The 26,380-nt window shown below is 43.1% G+C and overlaps 1 protein-coding gene across 5 annotated transcripts in view; it reads left to right on the forward strand.

The window, feature by feature from the left end:
• SLC4A10 (solute carrier family 4 member 10) overlaps positions 1–26,380 on the forward strand; it is a 282,938-nt gene that overhangs the window by 127,182 nt on the left and 129,376 nt on the right. For all 5 annotated transcript variants that reach the window (XM_043505193.1, XM_043505194.1, XM_043505195.1 and 2 more), the window contains exon 3: positions 10,739–10,885. In XM_043505193.1, the coding sequence (XP_043361128.1) occupies positions 10,739–10,885 (147 nt within the window). The remainder of the gene's footprint in view (positions 1–10,738; positions 10,886–26,380) is intronic.

A 26,380-nucleotide genomic window follows, 5' to 3' on the forward strand; every position in this document is an offset into this window, starting at 1 on the left:
TAATAGTCACTGTAACTTTAAAAAAGTAGACCATTAGTGAGGGAAATCCCTTTTCAGCTAATATATGTGCTGTTGAGTCTGTAAAACCATGGTGCCAGCTGTGTCCTTTTGGTCATAGCTGGGGATCTGGCCAAACTATGCACAGTGCTAGTCAGTATATATGTGTGTGTGCGTGCATGCATGTACAAAAGTGTCTTAGAATTTACCTTTGATCCCCAAACCCAATCGCCAGTTGGCAGTTTTTTATTTGGGGGTTCAGGAGGAAACTGATGCTCTTCGTTCTTTGGGTTAGAAGATTTTTTTTTTTAAAAGGGAACATGTGGCCCTTCCTAATGACCCACTTGGTAGAGTGGATGGGCACAAGTAATCTTCACCACCACTCCACAAATTGGTAGATTATTTCTCCCAGGTGGAGGGAGAAGCATAGGTGCTCTTGTCATCTTCCTGAACACCTTCTTCAGTGAGAGCAGTCTGTGTTTCTTCCCTTACTGTCCCGACATGTACCTGGCCTCAAGATAGGCTGGTGACATAAGAAAAACAACAAGTTCTAGCATGCAGTAGAGTTTCTCCTTAGGAAAGGCAGGAGGATTCCTTGGGGGCCAAACCAAGTAATATAATATAATAATTAATAAAAAATTAAACAAGCCATGATTGGTCATTTACAATATTATTTTTAAAAGTGTAGGTCATTTTAAAAAAAGAAGAGCCTTCTTTTAATATGTATTATATACCTTGAGCAATGTATATTTTTTATGGTGGTGACTTAAAAGGTAAAACCCTTCATGCGACTTAACCAATGATGTAGGCGACCTTTGTTCAGTCCATGGGAGATGGTACTACATAGTGCAAACCCTAATAATCTAGATGGTATTGCCCAGCATACTAGTGAAGACTTTGCTTCAAAAAGTTGTAGATCATATGGAACTGTAGCCTGCAATCATTTGACATGTAGAACTCTCATTTAATTTAATAGAGTTTCCAAATAAAAATGGATGTCAGGATATAGGGGCAATATTATCTACTTGCACATGTACTGGTGTCACTTGTAGTTTCATACATTGTCACTGAATTAATTGGATTGGCTGGTGCAGTAATTACTTAGGTTACTTCAGACTTTTAATTCTATACTTTTGGTGAGAAAAATGTTGTAAGTATACATATTTGTGTGCTTTGTATAACTAATGTGTTGTAATCACTTGTCTGCTGTTAGAGTTGCAGTTTATACAATAATGTAAGAATAATGTATAAACTCTGTAAACTGTTCATAACAGCATCCTTAACTTGATATGACTGTTGAAAAATTGACTGCAAAGTCCAAGCAAAGAATTCAAGGTAAATAAACCTGAGAGGCATTTATATTATAGCTTAAACCTACATAACACAAGAAATTCACAATTAAAGATAATGGGCCAAATTTGGGATTATAACAGTGTAAACTGATTACTTGTAGTAATACTTGTATATTACCATAGTACACACAGGCCCTGATTAGCAATTGTGGGCACATTGTGCAAGGTGCTATACACACACAATTGAGAGCAGAATTTAGCCCTGGCTCCCCTATGTCCTAACACAATGGGGCACAGTTGGGGAATGTTTTCATGGCATCGTAATGCTAATGAAGTCAATGGCAAAACACACAATGAGGGCTGGATTTGGCTCTTAAAGAATATTGAAATAGGTCCTGAATAATTGATTATTAGGCTTTCTTCTGGCAACTAACGGAAGTTACTAGATCGCAGGCCCTGGTTCTTATGGGAGACTTCACTCACCCTGATATCTGCTGGGAGAGCAATACAGCGGTGCATAGACAATCCAGGAAGTTTTTGGAAAGTGTAGGGGACAATTTCCTGGTGCAAGTGCTGGAGGAACCAGTTAGAGCTCTTCTTGAACTGCTGCCACAAACCGGGAAGAATTAGTAGGGGAAGCAAAAGTGGATGGGAACCTGGGAGGCAGTGACCATGAGATGGCTGAGTTCAGGATCCTGACACAGGAAAGAAAGGAGAGCAGCAGAATACGGACCCTGGACTTCAGAAAAGCAGACTTTGACAACCTCAGGGAACAGATGGGCAGGATCCCCTGGGAGAATAACATGAGGGGGAAAGGAGTCCAGGAGAGCTGGCTTTATTTTAAAGAATCCTTATTGAGGTTTCAGGGACAAACCATCCCGATGAGTAGAAGGAACAGAAAGATGGCAGGCGATCAGCTTGGCTTAACAGTGAAATCCTTGCTGATCTTAAACACAAAAAAGAAGCTTACAAGAAGTAGAAGATTGGACAAATGACCAGGGAAGAGTATAAAAATATTGCTCGGGCATGCAGGAGTGAAATCAGGAAGGCCAAATCACACCTGGAGTTGGAGCTAGCAAGAGATGTTAAGAGTAACAAGAAGGGTTTCTTCAGGTATGTTAGTAACAAGAAGAAAGTCAAGGAAAGTGTGGGTCCCTTACTGAATGTGGGAGGCAACCTAGTGACAGAGGATGTGGAAAAAGCTAATGTACTCAATGCTTTTTTTGCCTCTGTCTTCACAAACAAGATCAGCTCCCAGACTACTGCACTGGTCAGCACAGCATGGGGAGGAGGTGACCAGCCCTCTGTGGAGAAAGAAGTGATTCGGGACTATTTAGAAAAGCTGGATGAGCACAAGTCCATGGAGCTGGATGCGCTACATCCGAGAGTGCTAAAGGAGTTGGCGGACGTGATTGCAGAGCCATTGGCCATTATCTTTGAAAACTCATGGCGATCGGGGGAGGTCCCGGACGACTGGAAAAAGACTAATGTAGTACCCATCTTTAAAAAAGGGAAAAAGGAGGATCCTGGGAACTACAGGCCAGTCAGCCTCACCTCAGTCCCTGGAAAAATCATGGAGCAGGTCCTCAAGGAATCAATTCTGAAGCACTTAGAGGAGAGGAAAGTGATCAGGAACAGTCAGCATGGATTCACCAAGGGCAAGTCATGCCTGGCTAATCTAATTGCCTTCTATGACAAGATAACTGGCTCCGTGGATGAGGGGAAAGCAGTGGACTTGTTGTTCCTTGACTTTAGCAAAGCTTTTGATACAGTCTCCCATAGTATTCTTGCCAGCAAGTTAAAGAAGTATGGCCTGGATGAATGGACTATAAGGTGGATAGAAAGCTGGCTAGATTGTCAAGCTCAACAAGTACTGATCAATGGCTCCATGTCTAGTTGGCAGCCGGTATCAAGTGGAGTGCCCCAAGGGTCGGTCTTGGGGCCGTTTTTGTTTAATATCTTCATTAATGATCTGGAGGACTGTGTGGATTGCACCCTCAGCGAGTTTGCAGATGACACTAAACTGGGAAGAGTGGTAGATACGCTGGAGGGTATGGATAGGATACAGAGGGTCCTAGACAACTTAGAGGATTGGGCCAAAAGTAATCTGATGAGGTTCAACAAGGACAAGTGCAGAGTCCTGCACTTAGGACGGAAGAATCCCATGCACCGCTACAGACTAGGGACCAAAGGGCTAGGCAGCATTTCTGCAGAAAAGGACCTAGGGGTTCCAGTGGATGAGAAGCTGGATATGAGTCAACAGTGTGCCGTTGTTGCCAAGAAGGCCAATGGCATTTTGGGATGTATAAGTAGGGGCATTACCAGCAGATCGAGGGACGTGATTGTTCCCCTCTATTCGACATTGGTGAGGCCTCATCTGGAGTACTGTGTCCAGTTTGGGGCCCTACGCTACAAGAAGGATGTTGAAAAATTGGAAAACGTCCGGCAGAGGGCAACAAAAATCATTAGGGGACTGGAACACATGACTTATGAGGAGAGGCTGAGGGAACTGGGATTGTTTAGTCTGCGGAAGAGAAGAGTGAGGGGGGATTTGATAGCTGCTTTCAACTACCTGAAAGGGGGTTCCAAAGAGGATGGATCTAGTCTGTTCTCAGTGGTAGCAGATGACAGAACAAGGAGTAATGGTCTCAAGTTGCAGTGGGGGAGGTTTAGGTTGGATATTAGGAAAAAGTTTTTCACTAGGAGGGAGGTGAAACACTGGAATGCATTAGCTAGGGAGGTGGTGGAATGTCCTTCCTTAGAAGTTTTTAAGGTCAAGCTTGACAAAGCCCTCGCTGGGATGATTTAGTTGGGGTGAATTGGGGATTGGTCCTGCTTTGAGCAGGGGGTTGTACTAGATGACCTCCTGAGGTCCCTTCCAACCCTGATTTTCTATGATTCTATGATTATTCCTTAAGTGTCAAATCCTGGTCCCATTGGGTGTTTTGTCATTGACTTCAGTAAATCTAGGATTAGGCCATATGATCCTTTTTCTTTAAATTTTTGCCAATTTCAGCCATATGTTTTATGTTGCTTCTAATAAATGTAGTTATTGTCACCTTTGGCTAAAAAATATGAAATTTTACAGTCTTGAATTTGCCTGGTGAAATCCTGCCCTTATAGACATCAATGAGAGTTTTGTCACTGACTTCAGCGGGGCCAGGATTTCATACATAGTCTATACTTTGTATCATGTTAGGCTGTGATTCTTCAAATAGTTGCTTTTGTGTGGACCCTTAAACTGGCATGGGGGCTTGTTGACCCTTGGGACTTGACAACAATGTGGGAGTCCACACTACATATATGGAAGATTGGGCCTTAGGCCCTATTCCTTCATTGAGCCTCTCTGGAAATAGGTCTGTGAAATAATAATAATAGAAACACTGGCAGCAATTTAGTGGTGCAACAAAGTACAGTTATAACATCAATAGGAGGTCATGCAGTTGCATGACCAGGAATTGTACATGTTTATTATCGACAGGGATAATTTATGTTTTTGAAACTTTCATCAAATTGTATGAGTGGATCCAACTACCTCTTTCATCATTACTGGTTTCTGGGATTCTTCCTTCCTTTGAGTATGTGATTCAGATTATTTTTCTCATGATGTGCTAACTTGTACTTTTTTCAAAGCTAAATGACATTTATTATTTTCTGTCCTGATCTGAAGTCTCTATAGGTCCTTTTGTTTTCATTTGTGTTTGTGTTCTCAATTTGGAAATGACATGAATGTATTGTTTATTCCCTCTTCCAGATCATTAATGAAGATGTTAAATAAGACCGACTCCCACACGAGTCTCTGTGGTACCCATTAGACACCTCCCCAAAACTCAGAACACTGGCATTTATCATTTAAATTTGTTTACAATGCTTTTTATATAGTTTTCAATTCACATGACAGTGGTTTTATCCTAACAGATTTAAATGAACTTTCAATTAAGATTTCTTGAGTCAGTTTATCAAATTCTTTATTAAAATCCACATATGTTATATCCACTGGAATTTTACCATAGCCACTCTAATTCTGTCTTGAAAAACAATCAAGTTTGATGGTCAAGATTCTCTCTTTATGAGCCTTGGCTGCTTACTGTCTTGGCTCCATTAACCTCAAAGAGCTTGATTCTACCACTGTCTTACACTGAGTAATGAGTACCTCACTTTGCAAGTAGAACTATTGATCAATAGGGGATTAGAATTTTTTGGTTTGTTTATTTATGTGTTTGTGTGTGTGTGTGGGTTCTGTGACTGGGTGAGTTCAGAGAACTCAAGAGAAAACCAAGCTGAAGAAATTAATTCACCTTTAATTCTGATAGTGGTGAGGTTCATGGTCATTTTTGACTTTTGTGGATATAAGTTCGAGGGTCTAGAGTTCCTGTAAAAATTCTGTCATATGGAAAAAAATCTTCCAGAGTGGCCCAGCAGGATTCCCTTGCCTATGGACAGCAAAAGAACATCCAACAGAGCAACAAGTGCTGATTTTTTCCCATGCTCTGGATTGGAGCCTGATTGAGAGGGATCCAGGATACCGGCAATTGACAGGTGTCATTAGAGACTTGATTTTTTTACTAGCTTCTCAATTAGTTTACAGAGAAGGAGCTTAGACCCTTGACAGTAGCTTGCAAGATCTCTTTCATTGAGAGATGGTTTGCAGTAATGGTTGCTTCACTTGTCCTGTTCATTCTCCCTTCTGTCTTTCTGTTACTCCATCTGTCTTTTAGTGTCTGCTCATCACCTTTTAGAATACTCTCATTTTCCTCCCAAATTCTCTCTTTCTGGTCTGTAATTATACTCCTTCAGGCCTCCTTAATTCTTCCTTCACGGATGTTTCACTTATTTTTTTCCATTCCTTCAGTCTTCTGTAGCAAAGTGTTATTTCTTCTTGTTTCTGCAAACTTCCCCTGTGGATTTCCTGATTCCCCATATGTGTTTAGGACTCCACTACTGGAATCTCCCATTGATTCCCTTCTACACTTACTGAAATTCATCCTTGGTGTGACACAAAGTAATTGGTGCCAGCTGGCAAACAGTTCAATACTCTGTGGCAGCCCCTCCTATCAGGCTTGACAAACTCACCACACCCAACATGCTGCTTTCACAGTACTTATCCCCCAAAAAATCTTCTGTTAGGTATGAAATGAAAGCCCCTGACACACTGGTCATCAACATTGTTGTGAATAATATGTACTGTATAAGGGATTGTGGAATATCTTGACTTTAGTAAGACTTTGATATAGTCTCGCATGACCTTCTCATAAATAAACTAGGGAAATACAACCTAGATGGAGCTACTATAAGGTGGGTCCATAACTGGATTGAAAAACATTCCCAGAGAATAGTTATCAGTGGTTCACAGTCAAGCTGGAAGAACATAGGGAGTGGGGTCCCACTAGGACCAGTTCTGGGTCCGGTTCTATTCAATATTTTCATCAATGATTTAGATAATGCCATAGAGAGGTGTACACTTATAAAATTTGCACGTGCTACCAAGCTGGGAGGGGTTGCAAGTGCTTTGGAGGATTGGGTTAAAATTCAGAATTATCTGGACAAACTGGAGAAATGGTCTGAAGTAAATTGCATTTGTCCTTATTGAATTTCATCCTATGTAATCCACTTGGGAAGGAACAATCAGTTACACACATACAAAATGGGAAATGACTGTCTAGGAGGAAGAACTACAGAAAGGGCTCTGGGGTCATAGTGGATCACAAACTTAGTCAACAGTTTAACATTGTTGCAAAAAAAAAAAAAGAAGCAAACATCATTCTGGGATGCATTAGCAGAAGTGTTGTAAGCAAGACACAAGAAGTAATTCTTCCACTCTACTCTGCACTGATTAGGCCTCAGCTAGAGTATTGTGTGCATTTCTGGGTGCCACATTTCAGGAAAGATGTGGACAAATTGGAGAAAGTCTAGAAAGGAGCAACAAAAATGATTAAAGGTCTAGAAACATGACCTATGAGGGAAGATTGAAAAAATTGGGTTTGTTTAGTCTGGAGAAGAGAAGACTGAGAGGGGACATAACGGTTTTCAAGTACATAAAAGGTTGTTACGAAGAGGAAGTAAGATTGTTCTCTTTAACCTCTGAGGATAGGACAAGAAGTAACGGTCTTAAATTACAGCAAAGGCAGTTTAGGTTGGAAATTAGGAAAAACTTCCTAATTGTGAGGGTGGTTAAGCACTGGAATAAATTGCCTAGGGAGGTTGTGGAATCTCCATCATTGGAGATTTTTAAGAGCAAGTTAGACAAATACCTGTCAGGGATGGTGGAGATAATACTTATTCCTGCCATGATTGCCGGGGACTGGACTAGATGACATCTCAAGGTTCCCTCCAGTACTACACTTCTATGATTTTATGTTGAAATTATGTTTTAAAGTCTGTAACAAGGCGGAGAGGACAGAAAGGTTTTCTTCCAGATAAAGCATGTCTATTTACCAGTCCCTGTTTCTCTCATGTAAATTAAGCACTATAAAGCCAACACGATGGAGCCCCATTTACATGTGAAGTCAACAGGAAAAACAGATTGATGGGTGGGGGAAGGATGTGAAGCCAACAGAGGGGAGCATACTAGAGAACGAGCAGTGAGGGAGACCTCAAAAAGGGCATTTCAAAAGTTTACTGGACTATAAGAGAAAGGGAAAAAGGACCTCTTTGCTTCCTCAGTGAAGGATAAGAAAAAGGACAGTGCTTTTTGCATTTATGAAATTTGGGAATTGGCCATGTGGGTTAGTTATGCTGGGAGGTTTCTTTAGGTGAGAAATTACTTTAGAAAAGGATTTTAGCTTGTTAGAGTTAAGTTTAGTCTCTAAGAAGTTTCTTTGGAAACAGCCTACCTGGCCATTTTCTGTGAGTGACTAGTGACAGGCACTGCATACTACAGAAGGGGATGCTGGCAAAAGGACTTGGGAATTGGTATATCTGTCACTAGCCTATACAGGAGATGGCGAGGTCTGTGGAGACCTGGAAGTCAGTATTTGTCTGTGGCTAGAAGCTGTTGGTTGAGCCACAGCAAGCATCAGGCAAGACTTCTTCATGATAAGGGCAGTGGTGGTGGTGTAGTGCCTCATAGCCCTGAGTACCACTGGGGAACATCACAACCTTAAATCAAATGTGAATTTGGTCCATTGTTGTGTTTTCTTGTTATTCCCGTCAGTTTTTCAGTTTCCTAATTCCTTTTTACATGCAAATGGATTATTCTCTATATAAAGAGGATACCTGGGCAGTTCAGCCATTTGGAGTTTTGCTGTTGATTTGTCAACATATTTAGTAGAGATGAGCCTGGATTCAAACACAAGATACCAAACCTTCAGAATAAAGTGAAGTGTGAAGCTGCATTTGAATCCTAACTTCACAGATCAAGCTCCTCTCTTAATAGTTAACTGGCACAAAACTAGAATAAGCTAGCCCACCCGTTTTACAAAGCAGCAGAAATTGATTAAATTACTAAATCAAAATAAGTAATTTTTTTGAGCCTTTGGAAGTGATTAAAATCTTTGAGAAGGCAGCTCCTTTTCTTTCACATGTAGTTCTGTATTATACCTACCAAGGAAATATTCAGAAATACATTATTGCTGTTGTTCTTTATTGTAAATTCTCTTCATGGTAACATTTCAATTTATTTCATACATTATTGATTGCATTGGGTTTGAGATAATGTAAAAGCACCAGTTCTCTGTAAATCATTTTCTGGGAGTAAAACATAATACTAAACAAGAGGCAAAGAAAAATCTCAAATAAATACTCATCTTCAGGTCATGGCTGTTCTTCAGAAAATCTCATGAATATGCAAGGACATTTTTCCTAAATCAGTGACAATGCCTTCCAGATTATCAACTAAATGTTTTTATATAAGAGACTAAATTGAAGAAGTAAACCCACGTTTTAATATCGTGTCTGGAGATTTTTCTCCAGCTTGTTTGTTTCTGCTTCTGCAGAGAATTCCTGTCAGCCTTGAATTTCTTTCATGTACCGTGACAAATGATGCTTTGCTTTGTTTTCTGCCCCTAGTCTCCATGGGATTACAGGTCACGTGCCTACAGCAGCTTAATATACTTGACCTTTTATATGATTGACACAGCTAAATGATTGCAGCAGAGCAGAATTATCCACTAGCTATGTTATGTTCATTTCCAGGGGAAAAGAAAACACATTTGGTGTTAACAATCTGAGAAGTATATATTTATATTTCTCAGAAGAAAACACAGCTTCCTAAATATCCCAGTCATGTGACATAACCGAATAATAGCACAATTAAATTTGAAATCATTTCAAAGATGGCAGTGTGTCACTTGTATCATGAAATGGGACAAACATAAGAAAAAAATCGGTCATGACTTACTACATGCTCTAGCCTCCTAAATTCACTTACCAGAATATTTCCTGTTAAGTGAATTCAGGAGGCTAGAGTGTGTAGTAAGAGTTGACAGATTTCTTTCCCATGTTTGTCCCCTTTCGTGATTCATAAATCATAGAACTGGAAGGGACCTTGAGAGGTCATCTAAGCCAGTTCCCTGCACTCATGGCAGGACTAAGTATTATTGAGACCAGTGTTTCCCAAACTTAGGATGCTGCTTCTGCAGGGAAAGCTCCTGGCAGGCCGGGCCAGTTTGTTTACCTGCTGCGTCTGCAGGTTTGGCTGATTGCGGCTCCCACTGCCGCGGTTCGCTGTGCCCGGCCAATGGGGGCTGCGGGAAGTGGTGGCCAGTACGTCCCTCGGTCCACGCTGCTTCCCGCATCCCCCATTGGCCAGGCACAGTGAACCGCGACCAGTGGGAGCCGCGATTGGCCAAACCTGCGGATGTGGCAGGTAAACAAACCGGCCGGGCCCTCCAGGTCTTTCCCTGAACAAGCGGCATCCCAAGTTTGGGAAACACTAATATAGACCATCCCTGACAGGTGATACAATGCATCCGATGAAGTGAGCTCACAAAAGCTTATGCTCAAATAAATTTGTTAGTCTCTAAGGTGCCACAAGTACTCCTTTTCTTTTTGCGAATACAGACTAACACGGCTGCTACTCTGAAACCTGCCAAAATGCTACATTATCTATCTTTGAAATGATTTACCATGCCATTATTCTATTATGTCATGAACTTTTTGGCAAAATTTCCATTGACTTCACAGAGAGTTCTGCATATGGATGGTTGGCAGGATTTGGTGCATAAATGGTTTCAACTTGCATAAAACTCCAGCACAAACAAATCAGAGTAATTTCATTAAGCATGTAATTCAAGAAAATCCATCTATCTTTCTACTGTTAATTTACAGTACACCCCATATTTATCTTTCTATATATATAAATCTCTAGGGGATTCGTCATTGTAGCATCGGAGATTCAGTACTGGGATTTTCTCCTGTATCAATAAATTGTGTATCAGTGACACTTCAGTATTATGATAGGACATTGTATCTTGCCATCTGCACTTTTTTAACAGTAACTTTCTTTGTAGGTCACCGAACATTGTTCATTGGAGTTCATGTGCCACTGGGTGGAAGAAAAAGTCACCGACGTCATAGACATCGTGGACACAAACACAGAAAGAGAGACAGGGAACGAGATTCAGGATTAGAGGATGGGAGAGAGTCTCCTCCTTTTGGTAAGGTTTATTTCTTCTTGCTGGAACTTTTAACAATAAACATCAATACGACAATGCATACTTCTCCTCCTCTTATATTTTAGTCAGTATTGGCAATAGAGCTTTGGGGTTGCAAGCCAGAGCCTTTCAGAAGGCTCTGTTCTAAAAATCTTTTGAAGTTTCCTCTGATTGTGTTTAAGTTTAGGGGATGAATAAATGAAAATACTTACTATTAGTAGTATTGTAGCATTCTAGAGCATTTATTTGGAGATAGGCACTTTATATAGATGGATTGGTCCTGGGGAATTGGCTACTCTAAAATGTAGCAAGACTGGGTAATGTAGTGCTAATATTGAAATAGAGGGCCTGCTCCTGAACTATTGCGAATTTACACTAGCTTAAGATCAGATCCAGAGTCTATATCTTGCCTCTGTCCTCACATGACATTGTAAAGTGTAAATGTATTGTGACATCGGTCATATTGTGAGATCAGCCTTGGTGTCTAGCTAAGCATCATGCCCTGTTTTTTTGTGGTGAAAGGGGCTGGAACAAGAATGAATGCAAGGGGGAATAAATGCATTTACGTGGGGAAATGTGATATTTATCAAATATTTCTAGAATGAAAGGATCTCAGCCACCCTCCCACCCCAAATGTATTGAAAAGGGAAGAAAAATGGCTACTCCCATATGTGTGTTTTGACATGTGCCCTCATGCATACATCTGGATGACAGCTAACTGGGGACTTGGGGGAGAGGAAAAAGGTAGCAAAACAAACCGCTCAAACTAAATGGAAATCATATCACAGTGTAGCACAAAAGAATATTTTTAGTTCATTGGGGAAATGTAAGTGTCAGTGTAATTTTAGGTTGCAAACTAGTCATTACAAGATCCTTTATTTTAGACTGAATTTTAAATTATCTGTGCGGAAAGCTTTGAAGCGGTGTATTACTAGTGGTGAAGCTATAAGTCTGTATAAAAGAACTTGATTTACTCAAATCTTTCACAGTAATATATACCAGGGATGAAAAAGCAGAAAGATAAGAGTGTGTTTCTCAAATTTAGTAGGAAACCAGAGGATTAAGAATGTCTTGAAGAATTAATATTGATGAAGAAAAATGGCTGAGCTGACTTGGTTTGGAATGTATTTGTTACCACAAGAGCATATAGTATATATAGATACACTTAAAATGGATTTGTATATTTCAAATCTATTAAAAACATGCATTATTAATACAAATGTATTTGTTTTTTACCATGATTAATATTTTAAGGCATAGTAAGAGAAATATTTTTTCAAACAACCGTTCTTTAAAAAAAAATAGAGTTCAAAGTTGTTTAAAATGTTTTAAAGAAAGAACTTCTGCATACATAATGTTGTATATTTTTAATAGATAAACACTGAAAGCTTATATTAATTAAGGGGCCACATTTTCAAAAGTGGTCAGGACCCAACAGCTCCCAGTCAGTTTCCTAATTTCATTCAGGTGCATAAATGGGAGCTAGATTTGCTGAAAAGTTTGCCCAGGTCCTTCCACCCCCAAGACATCTAATTTTGTGTCCTTTCCTATATCACAAGTAAAAAAATGAGTTTTAGTTTCATCCTTACACCCTTTGATGTGCACATCACAAAACGCCACTCTTTGGCACAATTCAGCATAAGTGACAGTGAGTCTCTGTGCTGCATTGGCAAAAGAGTGGAATAGCAATCCAGATTAGGCATATTACATGTGGCTACCTTTCTCCTGATGCCTAAGAAATCTGTGTCAAATCTCTGATTTTAGAAAAAAATCTCTTATGCTAAAGTCACTCTCCTAATTATAAGTGATGTTGCCTAAATTACTCAGGGTATGTCTACACTACGAAATTAGGTCAAATTTATAGAAGTCGATTTTTTAGAAATCAGTTTTATACAGTCGATTGTGTGTGTCCCCATTTAAGACCATTAAGTCCATTAAGTTGGTGGAGTGCATCCATAGTACTGAGGCTAGCGTCGACTTCCGGAGCATTGCATTGTGGGTAGCTATCCCACAGTTCCCGCAGTTTCCGCTTCCTATTGGAATTCTGGGTTGAGATCCCAATGCCTGATGGGGCAAAAACATTATTGCGTGTGGTTCTGGGTACATGTCGTCAGGCCCCACCCCCATGAAAACAATGGCAGTCAATCGTTTTGTGCCTTTTTTCCTAAGTTACCGGTACAGATGCCATACCATGGCAAGCATGGAGCCTGCTCAGCTCACCGTCATCATTCGTGTCCTGGGTGCTGGCAGATGCGGTACTGAACTGCTACACAGCAGCAGCTCATTGCCTTGTGGCAGCAGACGGTGCAGTACGACTGGTAGCTGTTGTTGTTGTCTCCTGGGTGCTCTTGGCTGACCTCAGTGAGGTCAGTCAGGGGCGCCTGGGAAGACATGGGTGCTCCTGGCAGACCTTGGTGAGGTCTGTCAGGGGCACCTGGACATAAATGGGAGTGACTCCAGGTCATTCTCTTCTTAAGTTTCATCTCATGGAGATTCAGTCTGCTTGGAAACAATGATGGCTACAGTTGTACTGCACCATCTGGTAGCGAGCACCCAGGAGATGATGATGGCTAGCAGTCGTACTGCACCATCTGCAGCCAGCTTACCCCTTGCTCTCCCCTCCCTCCCTCTGTGAAAGCAATGGCCGACAATAGATTCCCTCCTTTTTCCATGCGGATGCCATATTGCTGTCAGCATCGTCATCCACCCGCCGCTTCTGTTGTCACTCTGCTCTCCTGCAGACACCATACCATGGCAAGCATGGAGCCCGCTCAGATCACTTTGGCAGTTATGAGCATTGTAAACACCATACACATTATCCAGCAGTATATGCAGAACCAGAACCTGCAAAAACGAGGAAGTGACAATAGCACGGTGACAAGAGTGATGAGGACATAGACACAGACTTCTCTCAAAGTACGGGCTCCGGTAATTTGGACATCATGATGGTAATAGGGCAGGTTCATGACGTGGAATGCTGATTCTGGGTCTGGGAAACAAGCACAGACTGGTGGGACCACATAGTGTTGCAGGTCTGGGACGATTCCCAGTGGCTGCGAAACTTTCGCATGTGTAAGGGCACTTTCATGGAACTTTGTGACTTACTTTCCCCTGCCTTGAAGTGCAAGAATACCAGGATGAGAGCAGCCCTCACAGTTCACAAGCAAGTGGCGACAGCCCTCTGGAAGCTTGCAATGCCAGACAGCTACTGGTCAGTCAGGAATCAATTTGGAGTGGGCAAATCCACTGTGAGTGCTGCTGTGATCCAAGTAGCCAACACAATCACTGAGCTGCTGCTATTAAGGATAGTGACTCTGGGAAATGTGCAGGTCATAGTAGATGGCTTTGCTGCAATGGGATTCCCTAACTGTGGTGGGGCGATAGACGAAACTCATATCCCTATCTTGGCACCGGACCACCAAGGCAGTGAGTACATAAACCGCAAGGGGTACTTTTCAATGGTGCTGCAAGCACTGGTGGATCACAAGGGACATTTCACCGACATCAGCGTGGTATGGCCGGGAAAGGTACATGACACTTGCATCTTCAGGAACTCTGGTCTGTTTCAACAGCTGCTGCAAGGGACTTTCTTCCCAGACCAGAAAATAACGGTTGGGGATGTTGAAATACCTATAGTTATCCTTGGGGACCCAACCTACCCCTTGCTCCCATGGCTCATGAAGCTAGACACAGGCAGCCTGGACAGTAGTCAGGAGCTGTTCAACTATAGGCTGAGCAAGAGCAGAATGGTGGTAGAATGTGCATTTGGATGTTTAAAAGTGCACTTGCGCAGTTTACTAGACCTCAGTGAAAACAATATTCTTGTTATTACAGCTTGCTCTGCACTCCACAATATCTGTGAGAGTAAGGGGGAGATGTTTATGGTGGGGTGGGAGGTTGAGGCAAATCGCCTGGCTGCTGATTACATGCAGCCAGACACCAGGGCGGTTAGAAGAGTACAGGAGGGCGCAATGTGCATCAGAGAAGCTTTGAAAACCAGTTTCATGACTGGCCAGGCTACGGTGTGAAAGTTCTGTTTGTTTCTCCTTGATGAAACCCCCCACCCCTTGGTTCACTCTACTTCCATGTAAGCCAACCACCCTCCCCTCCCCACTTTGATCACCGCTTGCAGAGGCAATAAAGCCATTGTTGTTTCAAATTCATGCATTCTTTATTAATTCATCACACAAATGGGGGATAACTGCCAAGGTAGTCTGGGAGGGGTGGGGGAAGAGGGAAGGACAAGGCCACACTGCACTTTAAAACTTATTGAATGCGAGCTTTCTGTTGCTTGGGCAGTCCTCTGGGGTGGAGTGCTTGGGTGCCCGGAGGCCCCCCCACCCTGTTCTTGGGTGTCTGGGTGAGGAGGCTATTGAACTTGGGGAGGAGGGCGGTTGGTTACACAGAGGCTGTAGCGGCAGTCTGTGCGCCTGCCTTTCCTGCAGCTCAGCCATACACCGGAGCATATCAGTTTGATCCTCCAGTAGCCTCAGCATTGCCTCCTGTCAGCAAGCTGATGCCACCTGTCATCTTCAACCCGCCACCTATCATCTTCAACCCGCCACCTGTCCTCACATTCATATTGTGCTTTCCTGGACTCTGACATTGCTTGCCTCCACACATTCTGCTGGGATCTTTCGGTGTGGGAGGACTGCATGAGCTCAGAGAACATTTCATTCTGAGTGCGTTTTTTTTTGCTTTCTAATCTTCGCTAGCCTCTGGGACGGAGATGATAGTGTGAGTGTTGAAACATTTGCAGCTGCGGAAGGGAAAAAAATGGACAGTAGTAGTTAAAAAGACACATTTTAGAGAACAATGGGTAGACTCTTTCACGGTGAACCTTGCTGTTAACATTACATAGCACATGTGCTTTCAGTACAAGGTCGCATTTTGCTTCTTATATTGAGGGTCTGCCGGTTTGGTGTGAAAGATCACACACGCAGGGCTGGGCAACGGAATTCATTTTGCAGGCAGCCATGGTAAGTCACAGTCTTTTGGCTTCTTTAACCTTCATAACATGTGGGAATGGTTTCAAACAGCAGCGCCCTCATTTCCCATACCAAGCAGCCATTGGTTGGCCATTTAAAATGGGTTGGCATTTTAAAAGGAGGGGCTGCGGTTTTTGGGTTAACGTGCAACACAAACCCAACTAACCCCCCCACCCAATTCTCTGGGATGATCACTTTACCCCTCCCACCACTATGTGGCTAACAGCGGGGAAGATTTCTGTTCAGTCACAGGCACACAGCCCAGCAGGAACGGCCACCCCCGCCCCCACACCCAATTCTCTGGGATGATCGCTTCACCCCTCCCCCACAGTGTTGATAACAGCAGGGAATATTTCTTTTCAGCCACAGGCACACAGCTCAGCAGGAACGGCCACCTCTGAATGTCCCCTTAATAAAATTACCCTATTTCAACCAAGTGACCATGAGGAATGACCATCCAGGAGAGCTTTATGGAGATGTCCCTGGAGGATTTCTGCTCTATCTTCAGACACATTAACAGACTTTTTCAGTAGCTATACTGGTCGCGAATGAATCCCAAGTCTTCAGAGCAAATTAATCATTAAACATGCTTGCCTTTAAACCATGTATTATATTTACAAAGGTACACTCACCAGAGGTTCCTTCTCCACCTGGAGGGTCTGGGAGCCTGCCTTGGGGGGGTTCGGGGGGTACTGGCTCCAGGTCCAGGGTGAGAAACAGTTCCTGGCTCTCGGGGAAAATGGTTTCTCCGCTTGCTTGCTGTGCACTAGCTTCAACCTCCTCCTCCTCCTCCTCATCTTCCTCGTCCCCAAAACGCGCATCCCTGTTGCGTGATAATCCATTGACGGAATCAAAGCACAGAGGTGGGGTAGTGGTGGCTGCACCCCCTAGAATGGCATGCAGCTCACCATAGAAGCGGCATGTTTGGGGGTCTGATTCCGAGTGGCCGTTTGCCTCTCTGGTTTTTTGGTAGGCTTGCCTGAGCTCCTTAAGTTTCATATGTTTCAGAGTAGCAGCCGTGTTAGTCTGTATTCGCAAAAAGAAAAGGAGTACTTGTGGCACCTTAGAGACTAACAAATTTATTAGAGCATAAGCTTTCGTGAGCTACAGCTCACTTCATCGGATGCATTTGGTGGAAAAAACAGAGGAGCTCCTCTGTTTTTTCCACCAAATGCATCCGATGAAGTGAGCTGTAGCTCACGAAAGCTTATGCTCTAATAAATTTGTTAGTCTCTAAGGTGCCACAAGTACTCCTTTTCTTTTTAAGTTTCATATGGCACTGCTGCATATGTTATAGCATATGTTATACCTGTTATAGCCTCTGTCCTTCATGCCCTTGGAGATTTTTCAAATGTTTGGGCATTTCGTCTTTTGGAACGGAGTTCTGATAGTATGGATTTGTCTCCCCATACAGCGATCAGATCCTGTACCCCCATTCAGTCCATGCTGGAGCTCTTTTGCGATTCTGGGACTCCATCATGGTCACCTCTGCAGATGAGGTCTGCACTCACCGGCAGCATGCCATGCTGGCCAAACAGGAAATGAGATTCAAAAGTTTGCAGGCCTTTTCCTGTTTACCTGGCCAGTGCATCTGAGTTGAGAGCGCTGTCCAGACCGGTCACAATGGAGCACTCTGGGATAGCTCCTGCGGGCCAATACCGCCCAGTTGCGACCACACTACCCCCCACTATCCCAAATTTGACCTGGCAAGGTTGATTTCAGTATTAAGTCCCTCATTGGGGGAGGAGTACAGAAATCAATTTTAAAAGCCTCTTAAGTTGAAAAAAAGTGGCATCGTCATGTGGACGGGTGCAGGGTTAAATCGATCTAATGCTGCTAAATTTGACCTAAACTCGTAGTGTAGACCAGGGCTCAGTGAGAGAGGGGCTCATTTCTGACACGTTGTGCTGTACATTGTGCTATATAACTGCAACATGCACTCCCTGGGAGGCCTCAGCAGGAACTCTGGCTGAGCCAGCTCTCCTTCATTCTAAGCAATTTTGTGACCGTTTTATCACCTATTTCAGTAATAGCTGTTCTAATTTTCTACCTTCCACAAGCTCTTTTTTTATTAGTAAAGAAGAACTTTTCATATTTCTTCCTGGTGAGAAAAAGTAGGGAGGGCTACTTAGTACTGTGCAATTATGGAGGATGGAGATAAAACAAGAACAAAAAGTGATAATAGGACAAATGAATCAAAACATGGAAGAGGATAATTTTCAGTCTGCAATGAAGTACAACACAAAATAATATATTTTCATACAGCCTGTTTCTTAAAAAATTATCATGGTGCTTCACAGACAATTAAAACCTATATATGAAATTGCAAAAAAATGATGTACTATTGGGTTACAGGTTTCAGAGTAGCAGCCGTGTTAGTCTGTATTCACAAAAAGAAAAGGAGTACTTGTGGCACCTTAGAGACTAACAAATTTATTAGAGCATAAGCTTTCGTGAGCTACAGCATCACAGCTACAGCTAAATGCATCCGATGAAGTGAGCTGTAGCTCACGAAAGCTTATGCTCTAATAAATTTGTTAGTCTCTAAGGTGCCACAAGTACTCCTTTTCTATTGGGTTACAGTGTACCTCATATACATAGCATGAGTGGGAAAGAAGGGGAAGCTTCAGATTCCAAAGTTTGAAACTTTGTCTGTATTTATATATTTTTTCATTAATTTCCTAACTTTTATTAAGTTTTGACAAAAAGTAATATCATACATGTAGAAAAGATTTCTACGTGAGAAATTAATAGACATATGCTAAATACATTCATCATGTGCCTATGCAATTGATTATGTACCTACATTCACATCACCGGCCAAAAATCTATCCTATTAATCCAGGGATTACCAAATTTTTTCCCTGTGTGACCACATTTTGAGACCTACTGTGACTCCAACAAAGCAACACAGTGCCCAAGGAATCCAAGGAATTTACACATTAAGTATGTTACTAAATACTCTCTATTGTGATGTGTGCTTCTGCATTGTGACACAGCTTCTCAAAGTCTAGCGGTGTGGTAGAAATTGCACATCTAATCTCTGATGTGACATCAACAGTAGATGGATACCAAGACTTGATGGATGCAAGTACATTGAATCCAGCTTCACACAAATACAAATGGAACCCTGAGTTTCAAGGCATGTGTTGAGAGTGCAGGATATTCATTCTTGACAATGAACCAGAACTCTGGGAGAGAAAGTTGGGCATATGTTCCTCTCAAGAATCAATTTCAGGAAATTTTGGTGAGCTGTTCAATGTCAGCTGTTGGCAAATCCATAGCATCAGGCTTGCACTGAAAGGAGTTTTGCACCCCACCCTACTTTGTAACCTCCAAGTTGGGGAAAAAGGATGTAAACTGTTCCTCCAGCCAGATGAGATGCTCAGCCATCACCTGTGTGGGAGGCAGGATAATTTCATTTTCAGCTAGGAACTTGCAAAGCTATGGGAAGGATTCATAGACTTTAAGTCAAAGGGACTGTCGTGATCATCTAGTCTGACCTCCTGGATATTGCACATTCATAGTTTTGTCCTCAATAGATTATTCTTCCAGAGAACAATTTTCTTCATGAATCCTATGTTTTGATCACTCAGGTTAAGGATATGGATTTACTTTCCTTGCAGACCTGAATTCAATTCATTCCATTTCCCAAATACATCTATGCCTGAGGCAAGAAGGCACATCCTCCTTTGATCACATAGAAAACCCGCAAATTCACTTTTTTTGTAGTCCATTGCATAGGCATGCAGCTCAACTCTCAGTTAAAATAATAGTCCCAGTATTTTTCCTCTTGAGAGCCAATGAGCTTCAGTGTTGAAGAACAGTATTTCATGATCTTGTCCCTTTTCTTCACACAGGTTTGCAAACAGACTTGGGCAAAGAGGCTGAATCTCAATGTAGTTCACAATACAAGAGACCTGTTGCAAAAATTCTCCTAGCTCTAGACCCAGTGCTTTAGATGCCAGTTGTTCTCTATGATTCATGCAGTGAGTCCTCATAGCAGATGGAGCAACTTTCTTTATCAAGGTATGCAGACCTTCTTTGTGGCCTGGCACAGATGGAGCGCCATTGTGCAAAAGCCCACCAGGCAATCATCTGATAGATTTTTGTCTGTGCCATATTGTGTCCAAGAAGAGGGAAACAGAACAGAATGTCTTCGAGAATTGCACCTTCCCATGTGAATTTAACAAAAGTCAAGAAAGGTGTATCACAACCCTCAATGCTCACATCAACTTGAAGAGCAAAAGAATCTGTGTTTTTCAGATGCTCCGCTAGTGTTTTCCAGACTTGCTGCTGTGTGACAGAGCAGGCGTTGTGACCTTTCTTCATTTTTGACCAAAACACTGGTAAAGCCATAACCAAAGAAAGCCTTGTCATATTTGTAGCATGTTTCCTAGAGTCTTGTTTTTCATTCATAACTACATCACTAGACTCACTGGAGATTAAAGATGATACTTTGTGTAAAAATGAGTCCACGGTGCAAGGTCGTGCCGTGCGGAGGCTGCCATTTTGTAAATCAAAATGCTGGCCTCCTGGTGTGGGTTTGTGGAACAGGTCCAAACACATTCAGGGGCAGATGGCATCATCTCCCATGGTGAATATTGTCTGTTGGACCCGTGACCCCATCTGTTGACATGGGGTCGCAACCCACAGTTTGGGAACCTATGCACTAAGGTATTGCCACAAGACTTGTTTTAAGTCTTTTGAGCAGTTTTATTTTTTAGCAGCTGCATTTTAAAAAACTCAATCTGACACAAAAACATTTCTTCCTTCTCCTACTAAATGTGGAATCTTCCCCACAAACTACCCTTCCCAAAGCCCAGGCCACACAAGATTCATGCCTGGGTCAGAGATAGCTTTCCCATATGTAAAAATGCCATAACTTTAAAGTCCACTATTTCATTTCCCTGAAGGGCTAAAAAACCCAAGACCTTTTGTACCATTAGGATTAGTTTCCTAGGCTAACAATGGATCCTAACACTCTCTTCTATCCCTGGAAGATGCTGAGATATCTGACTTTAAACTCTAGAAAAGCATTTTAAGTAGTTTTTAAGTGTTTATTTTTAATTTTGCCTTTCATCTGAACCTGTTAGAACTGGACATTTGGGTTGGATTGTCAATGGTTTTTAGGTGCCTAATGATGCAGGCAGGCAAATCAAAAGCCTCTCAGTGCCTAACCTACTAATGCACTTTCAACCCCCTGCACTCCCACTAGGCTCCTATCCGTCTCTTTAGGCAGCTTTGAAAATCTGGCCTTGGATGCTTTAAAGCACCTGGAACTATACAGGGAGAGATATAAGAAATAGTCCCAGTGCATATTTTTGTATCTTTAAAACATTACTAATACCTTTTCTCTGTAACACATCTGTCATATAGAAAATTCTGGTGAAATGTATCATAAGAGTCTTTTTGGTATTAATTTGGGATGATCCACATAACTCACTCATGAGTAATGTGACCATTATAAACTCATGCTGATAAAACTACCTCACACCATCGTATGTTCCCTAGGTACATGTGTGTGCTAATATTTCCAAAAATTAAAATAAAAACACAGCTGAGTTGCATAAAGTATTCTCCAGATCCAAAAGTCATCAGCGACTCTTCACGTGTAAGAATGAGTGAGTCTGACACAACAATACCATCTGGCAGCACCAAGAATATTAAGAAGGATTTCGTAAAGTTAGAGGAGGCAAAGATCACATTCACTGTGACAGATAATCCCCTGTACTGGGGATGGTGCAGTCATGCTGCCACTGCAAGAAGTTCAGGAGGCACAGTGTCTCCCAGAGCAACTAGGGATACTCTGCTTATTGGTGTGGAGGGAAGTGGGACTATGGTTGAGCCACTTTAATGAATATGATTAGTGCTGCAGAGCCCTTGGAGGCCAATGGTGGCCTCAATGGTGCCCAAGTGAGGTGCACGGAGAGGAGAATACTCCAATGCCCTGTCCCTCCTCTGCGTGTCTGTTCAGTCACTGGGCACATTCTGGCCCATAAGAGCAAACTGGCCACTTAGGAGGCAATTTCACCTATGCTCTACTAACTTCTGCCTCATTCTGAATTAAATAAGCATCAAGAGATGGTCACCCATTTTCTTTTAAAAGCATTCCTTCTTAACAGAAGGTGGAGCTGTATTCTCTGGAATGGAAGTGTTGTATCTTTGTGGGAGCAGTTTTAGGAAGAAATCACTTGAGACGCAGAGAGCTGTAGACCTTGAAAAGCAGCCATTTATTGCCATACACTGAATTAACCAACAACCAGCCAAAACTGGCTGGGCTATCCCCTAATAATCTAACTCAGTTGCCATAGCAACAACAAGATTATATTACTATGACAACCAAATACACAACATATTCCACCCCTCCTTAATGAGAACATCCCCTAAATAAAACAAACACTCAACTAGAGAAGGAGGGTAGACTGCCTCCATTCCTGACTAAACCCCGGGGATTATTTTGCCCCGTAACCGTGGGCTCGCCCAAGCTAAAGATCCAGCCATTGAGAAGGCCTTCTTTCTCTAGGTGGATTACAGCGGACTTCTGGTGTTGGTGCACCCAAAAGTATCTTGGGCACAGGCCTGACAATGGGCTCAGGGTTCATAGTGTGAACGGGTGAGGATGTGTATCAGCTTATTCAGGGAAGGGGTGTATCTCCGCTGCAGGCAGTAATGGAGGGGGAAAGTCAGTAACAGGTGACTCTTGATTTGGTGTCTTGCCAGAAGTGGTGAAGTCAGGCAATTCAATTGAAGATGTGTCCTGGGGACTAGTATGACCTGGCAACAGATGATCTATATGTCGCCGCAAGGTGAGATCCTCGGCAGTCTGGACAATGTAGGAAACAGGTCCTGTTTGAGCGATGACAGTGGCAGGGACCCATTTAACTCCAGAAACATAATTCTGAGCCAAAACTGGCTGTCCTGGGATAAAGGTTCAGTCTTTTGCTCTGGGTGCACACCTGATGACTTTATCTTGCTGTTGACGTTGCACAATTTGTCAGGGTTCAGAAGGTTTCAGCAGATCAAAGCAAATGCGCAGCTGTCATCCCATCATTAGAAAGGCCAGGGATGCCTTGGTCGTAGAATGAGGTGTGTTTCTGTAGGATAGTAAGAAGGTGTCCAGATGCTTTTGAATGAATAATTGTCCCCTTGTCAATTTCAAAGCTTGTTTCACTGTCTGCACAAATGTTTCAGCTAATCCATTGGTGGGTGGATGATATGGTACTGAAGTGATGTGGTGTATCCCAATTGTATTCATAAAATTTCCATCTCCCGAGAGACGAACTGTGGTCTGTTGTCGCTCACAAGTTGTTCTGGTAGACTGAAATGACTAAAGCAGGGGTCTCAAACGCGCAGCCCATGGAGTTATTTGCTGCGGCCTCCACCCCACCCCCCTAGAATTATTTCCTGCAGCTGCCAGGCTCCTCTTCCCCACCACCCCCCTTCCCCACCAGCGCACCGTGTCCCCGCTTCTCTGCCTACTTCCAGGTGCTTCCTGCCACCAAACAGCTGTTTGGGAGCGCTTAGCACTTTCCAGGAGGGATGGGGGAGGAGCGGGAAGCCACGCACTCAGGGGAGGAGGCGGAGATGAGGTGGGGCCCCCTACTCCTCCCCTTCCCTCCTGGAAAGCACTAAGCACCGCCAAACGGGGTGTTGGGGGAAGGGGTTGGAATAGGAGCAGGGAAGGGGTGGGAAGAGGCGAGGCAGGGGTGGAGCTTCATGGAAGGGATGGAGTGGGGGCGGGGCCAGGGCGTGGGGGGGCTTTTGTATATTTATATGAAAAGATGTCAGTGATGAGGTCCTCAGGCCAATGTACTAGTCCTCATGTGGCCCTCGTGGTGATTTGAGTTTGAGATCCCTGGACTAAACAGTCCCTGGAGTTTTTGGATAGTACTGCATTATAGAGACTTCTGGCCATTTAAAAGGGGCATCTATCACCACCAAGAACATGCTTCTATCTAGCAGGCCAGCGAACTCAACAGGAATATGCTGCCACAGGTTTACAGGCCAGTCCCATGAGTGTAGGGGTGCCCACTGGGGTGCATTCTTCACACCCTGACAGGACATATAAACTCTTGCCTTCTCTTCAATAGCACTGTCTAATCCTGGCCACCAAAAATAGCTTTGTGCAATTTCCTTCACGCGAATTATTCCACAGTGACCGGAATGTAGCTGTTCTAACATCTGTGATCTCCTTGGTGGAGGGATAATGACACATCTTCCTCACAACAAACAACCAGAATGGACCGATAACTCCATTCTCCTGTACATGTAGGTAACAAGGTTGGGTGAGACTGGAGAAGTTCGTTGAGATGTTCCATGTATCACCAGGTCCATAACTTGGGACAATACTGGGTCAACATGAGTTGCCTTCTTTACCTAAGTAGTGGTGATGGGTGTGTTCTCTACCTGTTCAAAGTAAAAGATTTCCTTCTGAGCAATATCTCGATGTTTGGCTGGCAAAGGCAGCCTTGAGAGACCATCTGCATTGCCGTGCAGAGTGGATTTCCGATACTGGATTTCATATGTGTGTGCGGAAAGCAACAATGCTCATCATTGCATATGACTAGCAGCTAATGGAGGAATGCCTGTGTGTGGTCCAAAAATTGAAGTCAGAGTCGATGGTCTATGAGAAGTGTAAACTTCCATCTGAACAGGTATTGATGAAACTTCCAAAGTCTGAAAACGATTCCCAGTACCTCATGTTCGATTTGGGCATAGTTAGTTTCTGCTTTGCTTAGGGTGCATGAAGCAAAAGCAATAGGTCTCTCTTCTCCAAAGGGCATAATGTGTGACACAACGGCTCCCACTCCATAAGGGGTGGCATCGCAGGCCAACTGTAGAGGTAAGGATGGATCAAAGTGCATCAAAACTCCCAAATTTAGCAATGCAACCTTAGCTTTGTTAAATACAACATCACAGGCTTCAGTCCACTTCCAGGCCTTGTCCTACCCCAGGAGTTCGTGAAGTGGTTTTAACAGTGTGGCTAACTGCGAGATGAACTTTCTATAATAGTTCAATAGTCCTAGAAATGAGCAAAGCTGGGTAACATTTTGAGGAGGTGGAGCCTCCACAATAGCCTTAACTTTTGCAGGGGCCTTATGAAGACCCATAGCATCAATGATGTGTCCCAAATATTCAACAAAGGGCTGGAAGAATTCACACTTGTCTTTGAAGATTCGTAGGCCATACTCTTCCAGTCTTTGTAGGGTAGCCTCTACATTCTTTAGGGATCCTCCTCCTCATTCCTTCCAGTGATCAGGATGTTGTCCAGATCTCACTGGACTCCTGGCAAGCCACACAAAATCTGGTCCATAGCCCTCTGGAACAAGGTGGGAGTAGACGTTATTCTGAAGGGTAGGCGACAGTATCGATAAAGCCTTTTATGCGTCACAATAGTCAACAGCTCTTGGGACTTTTCATTGACGCGTTTCTGCAAATACTCTTGACTCAGATCAATCTTACTGAACTTTTGTCCTCCAGCCAGGCTTGCAAAGAGATCATCAATGTGGGGAAGCGGGTATTTCTCTGCATACAACACTGGGTTGACTGTGACTTTAAAAACTCCGCAAATCTGGAGGGAGCCATCTTTCTTCACTATTGGAACAATTGGAGTTGCCCATGGGTTATGGGTAACTGATATTAGGACTCCATTTGTGACCAAGTGCTCCAGGTCCACTTCAACCTTTGGCCTGAGGGCATATAGCACAGTTCTAGCTTTCAGATATTTTGGTTGACTGCCAGGTTTAATGTTCAATGTCACAGTGATTCCCTTCATACTTCCCAGGTCCCCTCCAAAAACAGCAGCATGTTTCCTTATTACAGCGGTCAGACCAGTTTAATCTTTAGTCATTCGGTGCACTTCTGCCCAGTTCAGCTGAATCTTCCTCAGCCAAGACCTACCCATTAAGGCTGGGTAATTGCCTTTCACCACAAACAGTGGTAATTTAGCAGCCTGTCCATTGAGCTCTACCTTAACATCAGTAGTGCCCAACATGGGCACAGCTTCTCCTGTGTACATCTTTGGAACAATTTTTGTTGCCTTAAGCAGAAGATGCTGTAGCTTTTCTTTGTATACAGTCTCTGAGACCAGCGAGACGGCTGCACTGGTGTCCAGCTCCATGCATACAGGTTTGCCGTCCTACAACAGGGTTACCCAGCATTCATGTGAGCCCACTGCCCAAGACAAAACATGGAGACAAAACAAACACTTCTTCTGACGAGGTGTCACCTTGACCATCTTGGGTCAACTCTAGGGTATGCAGATTTTCCTTTTTGGTCCGCCAGACAACAGGTCTCTCTTTTTTGTTTTTTTGGGGTTTTTTGTTTACAGGCACACTCATTGTGTCCCTTTTTGCCACAGTGTTGACACACCAAGTCCTTACACCAGCATTCTGATGCATGGTGATCCAGCTTACCACAGCGGTAACATTCCTGACTCCCCACAGGTTTGTGGGTAGGTTCTTGTGACATCTTATGCACCATAGGGGGTGCACCAATGTATTGCACC

The sequence above is a fragment of the Dermochelys coriacea genome, chromosome 11, assembly GCF_009764565.3.
Source record: "Dermochelys coriacea isolate rDerCor1 chromosome 11, rDerCor1.pri.v4, whole genome shotgun sequence".
In the NCBI taxonomy this organism is placed as follows: Eukaryota; Metazoa; Chordata; order Testudines; family Dermochelyidae; genus Dermochelys; species Dermochelys coriacea.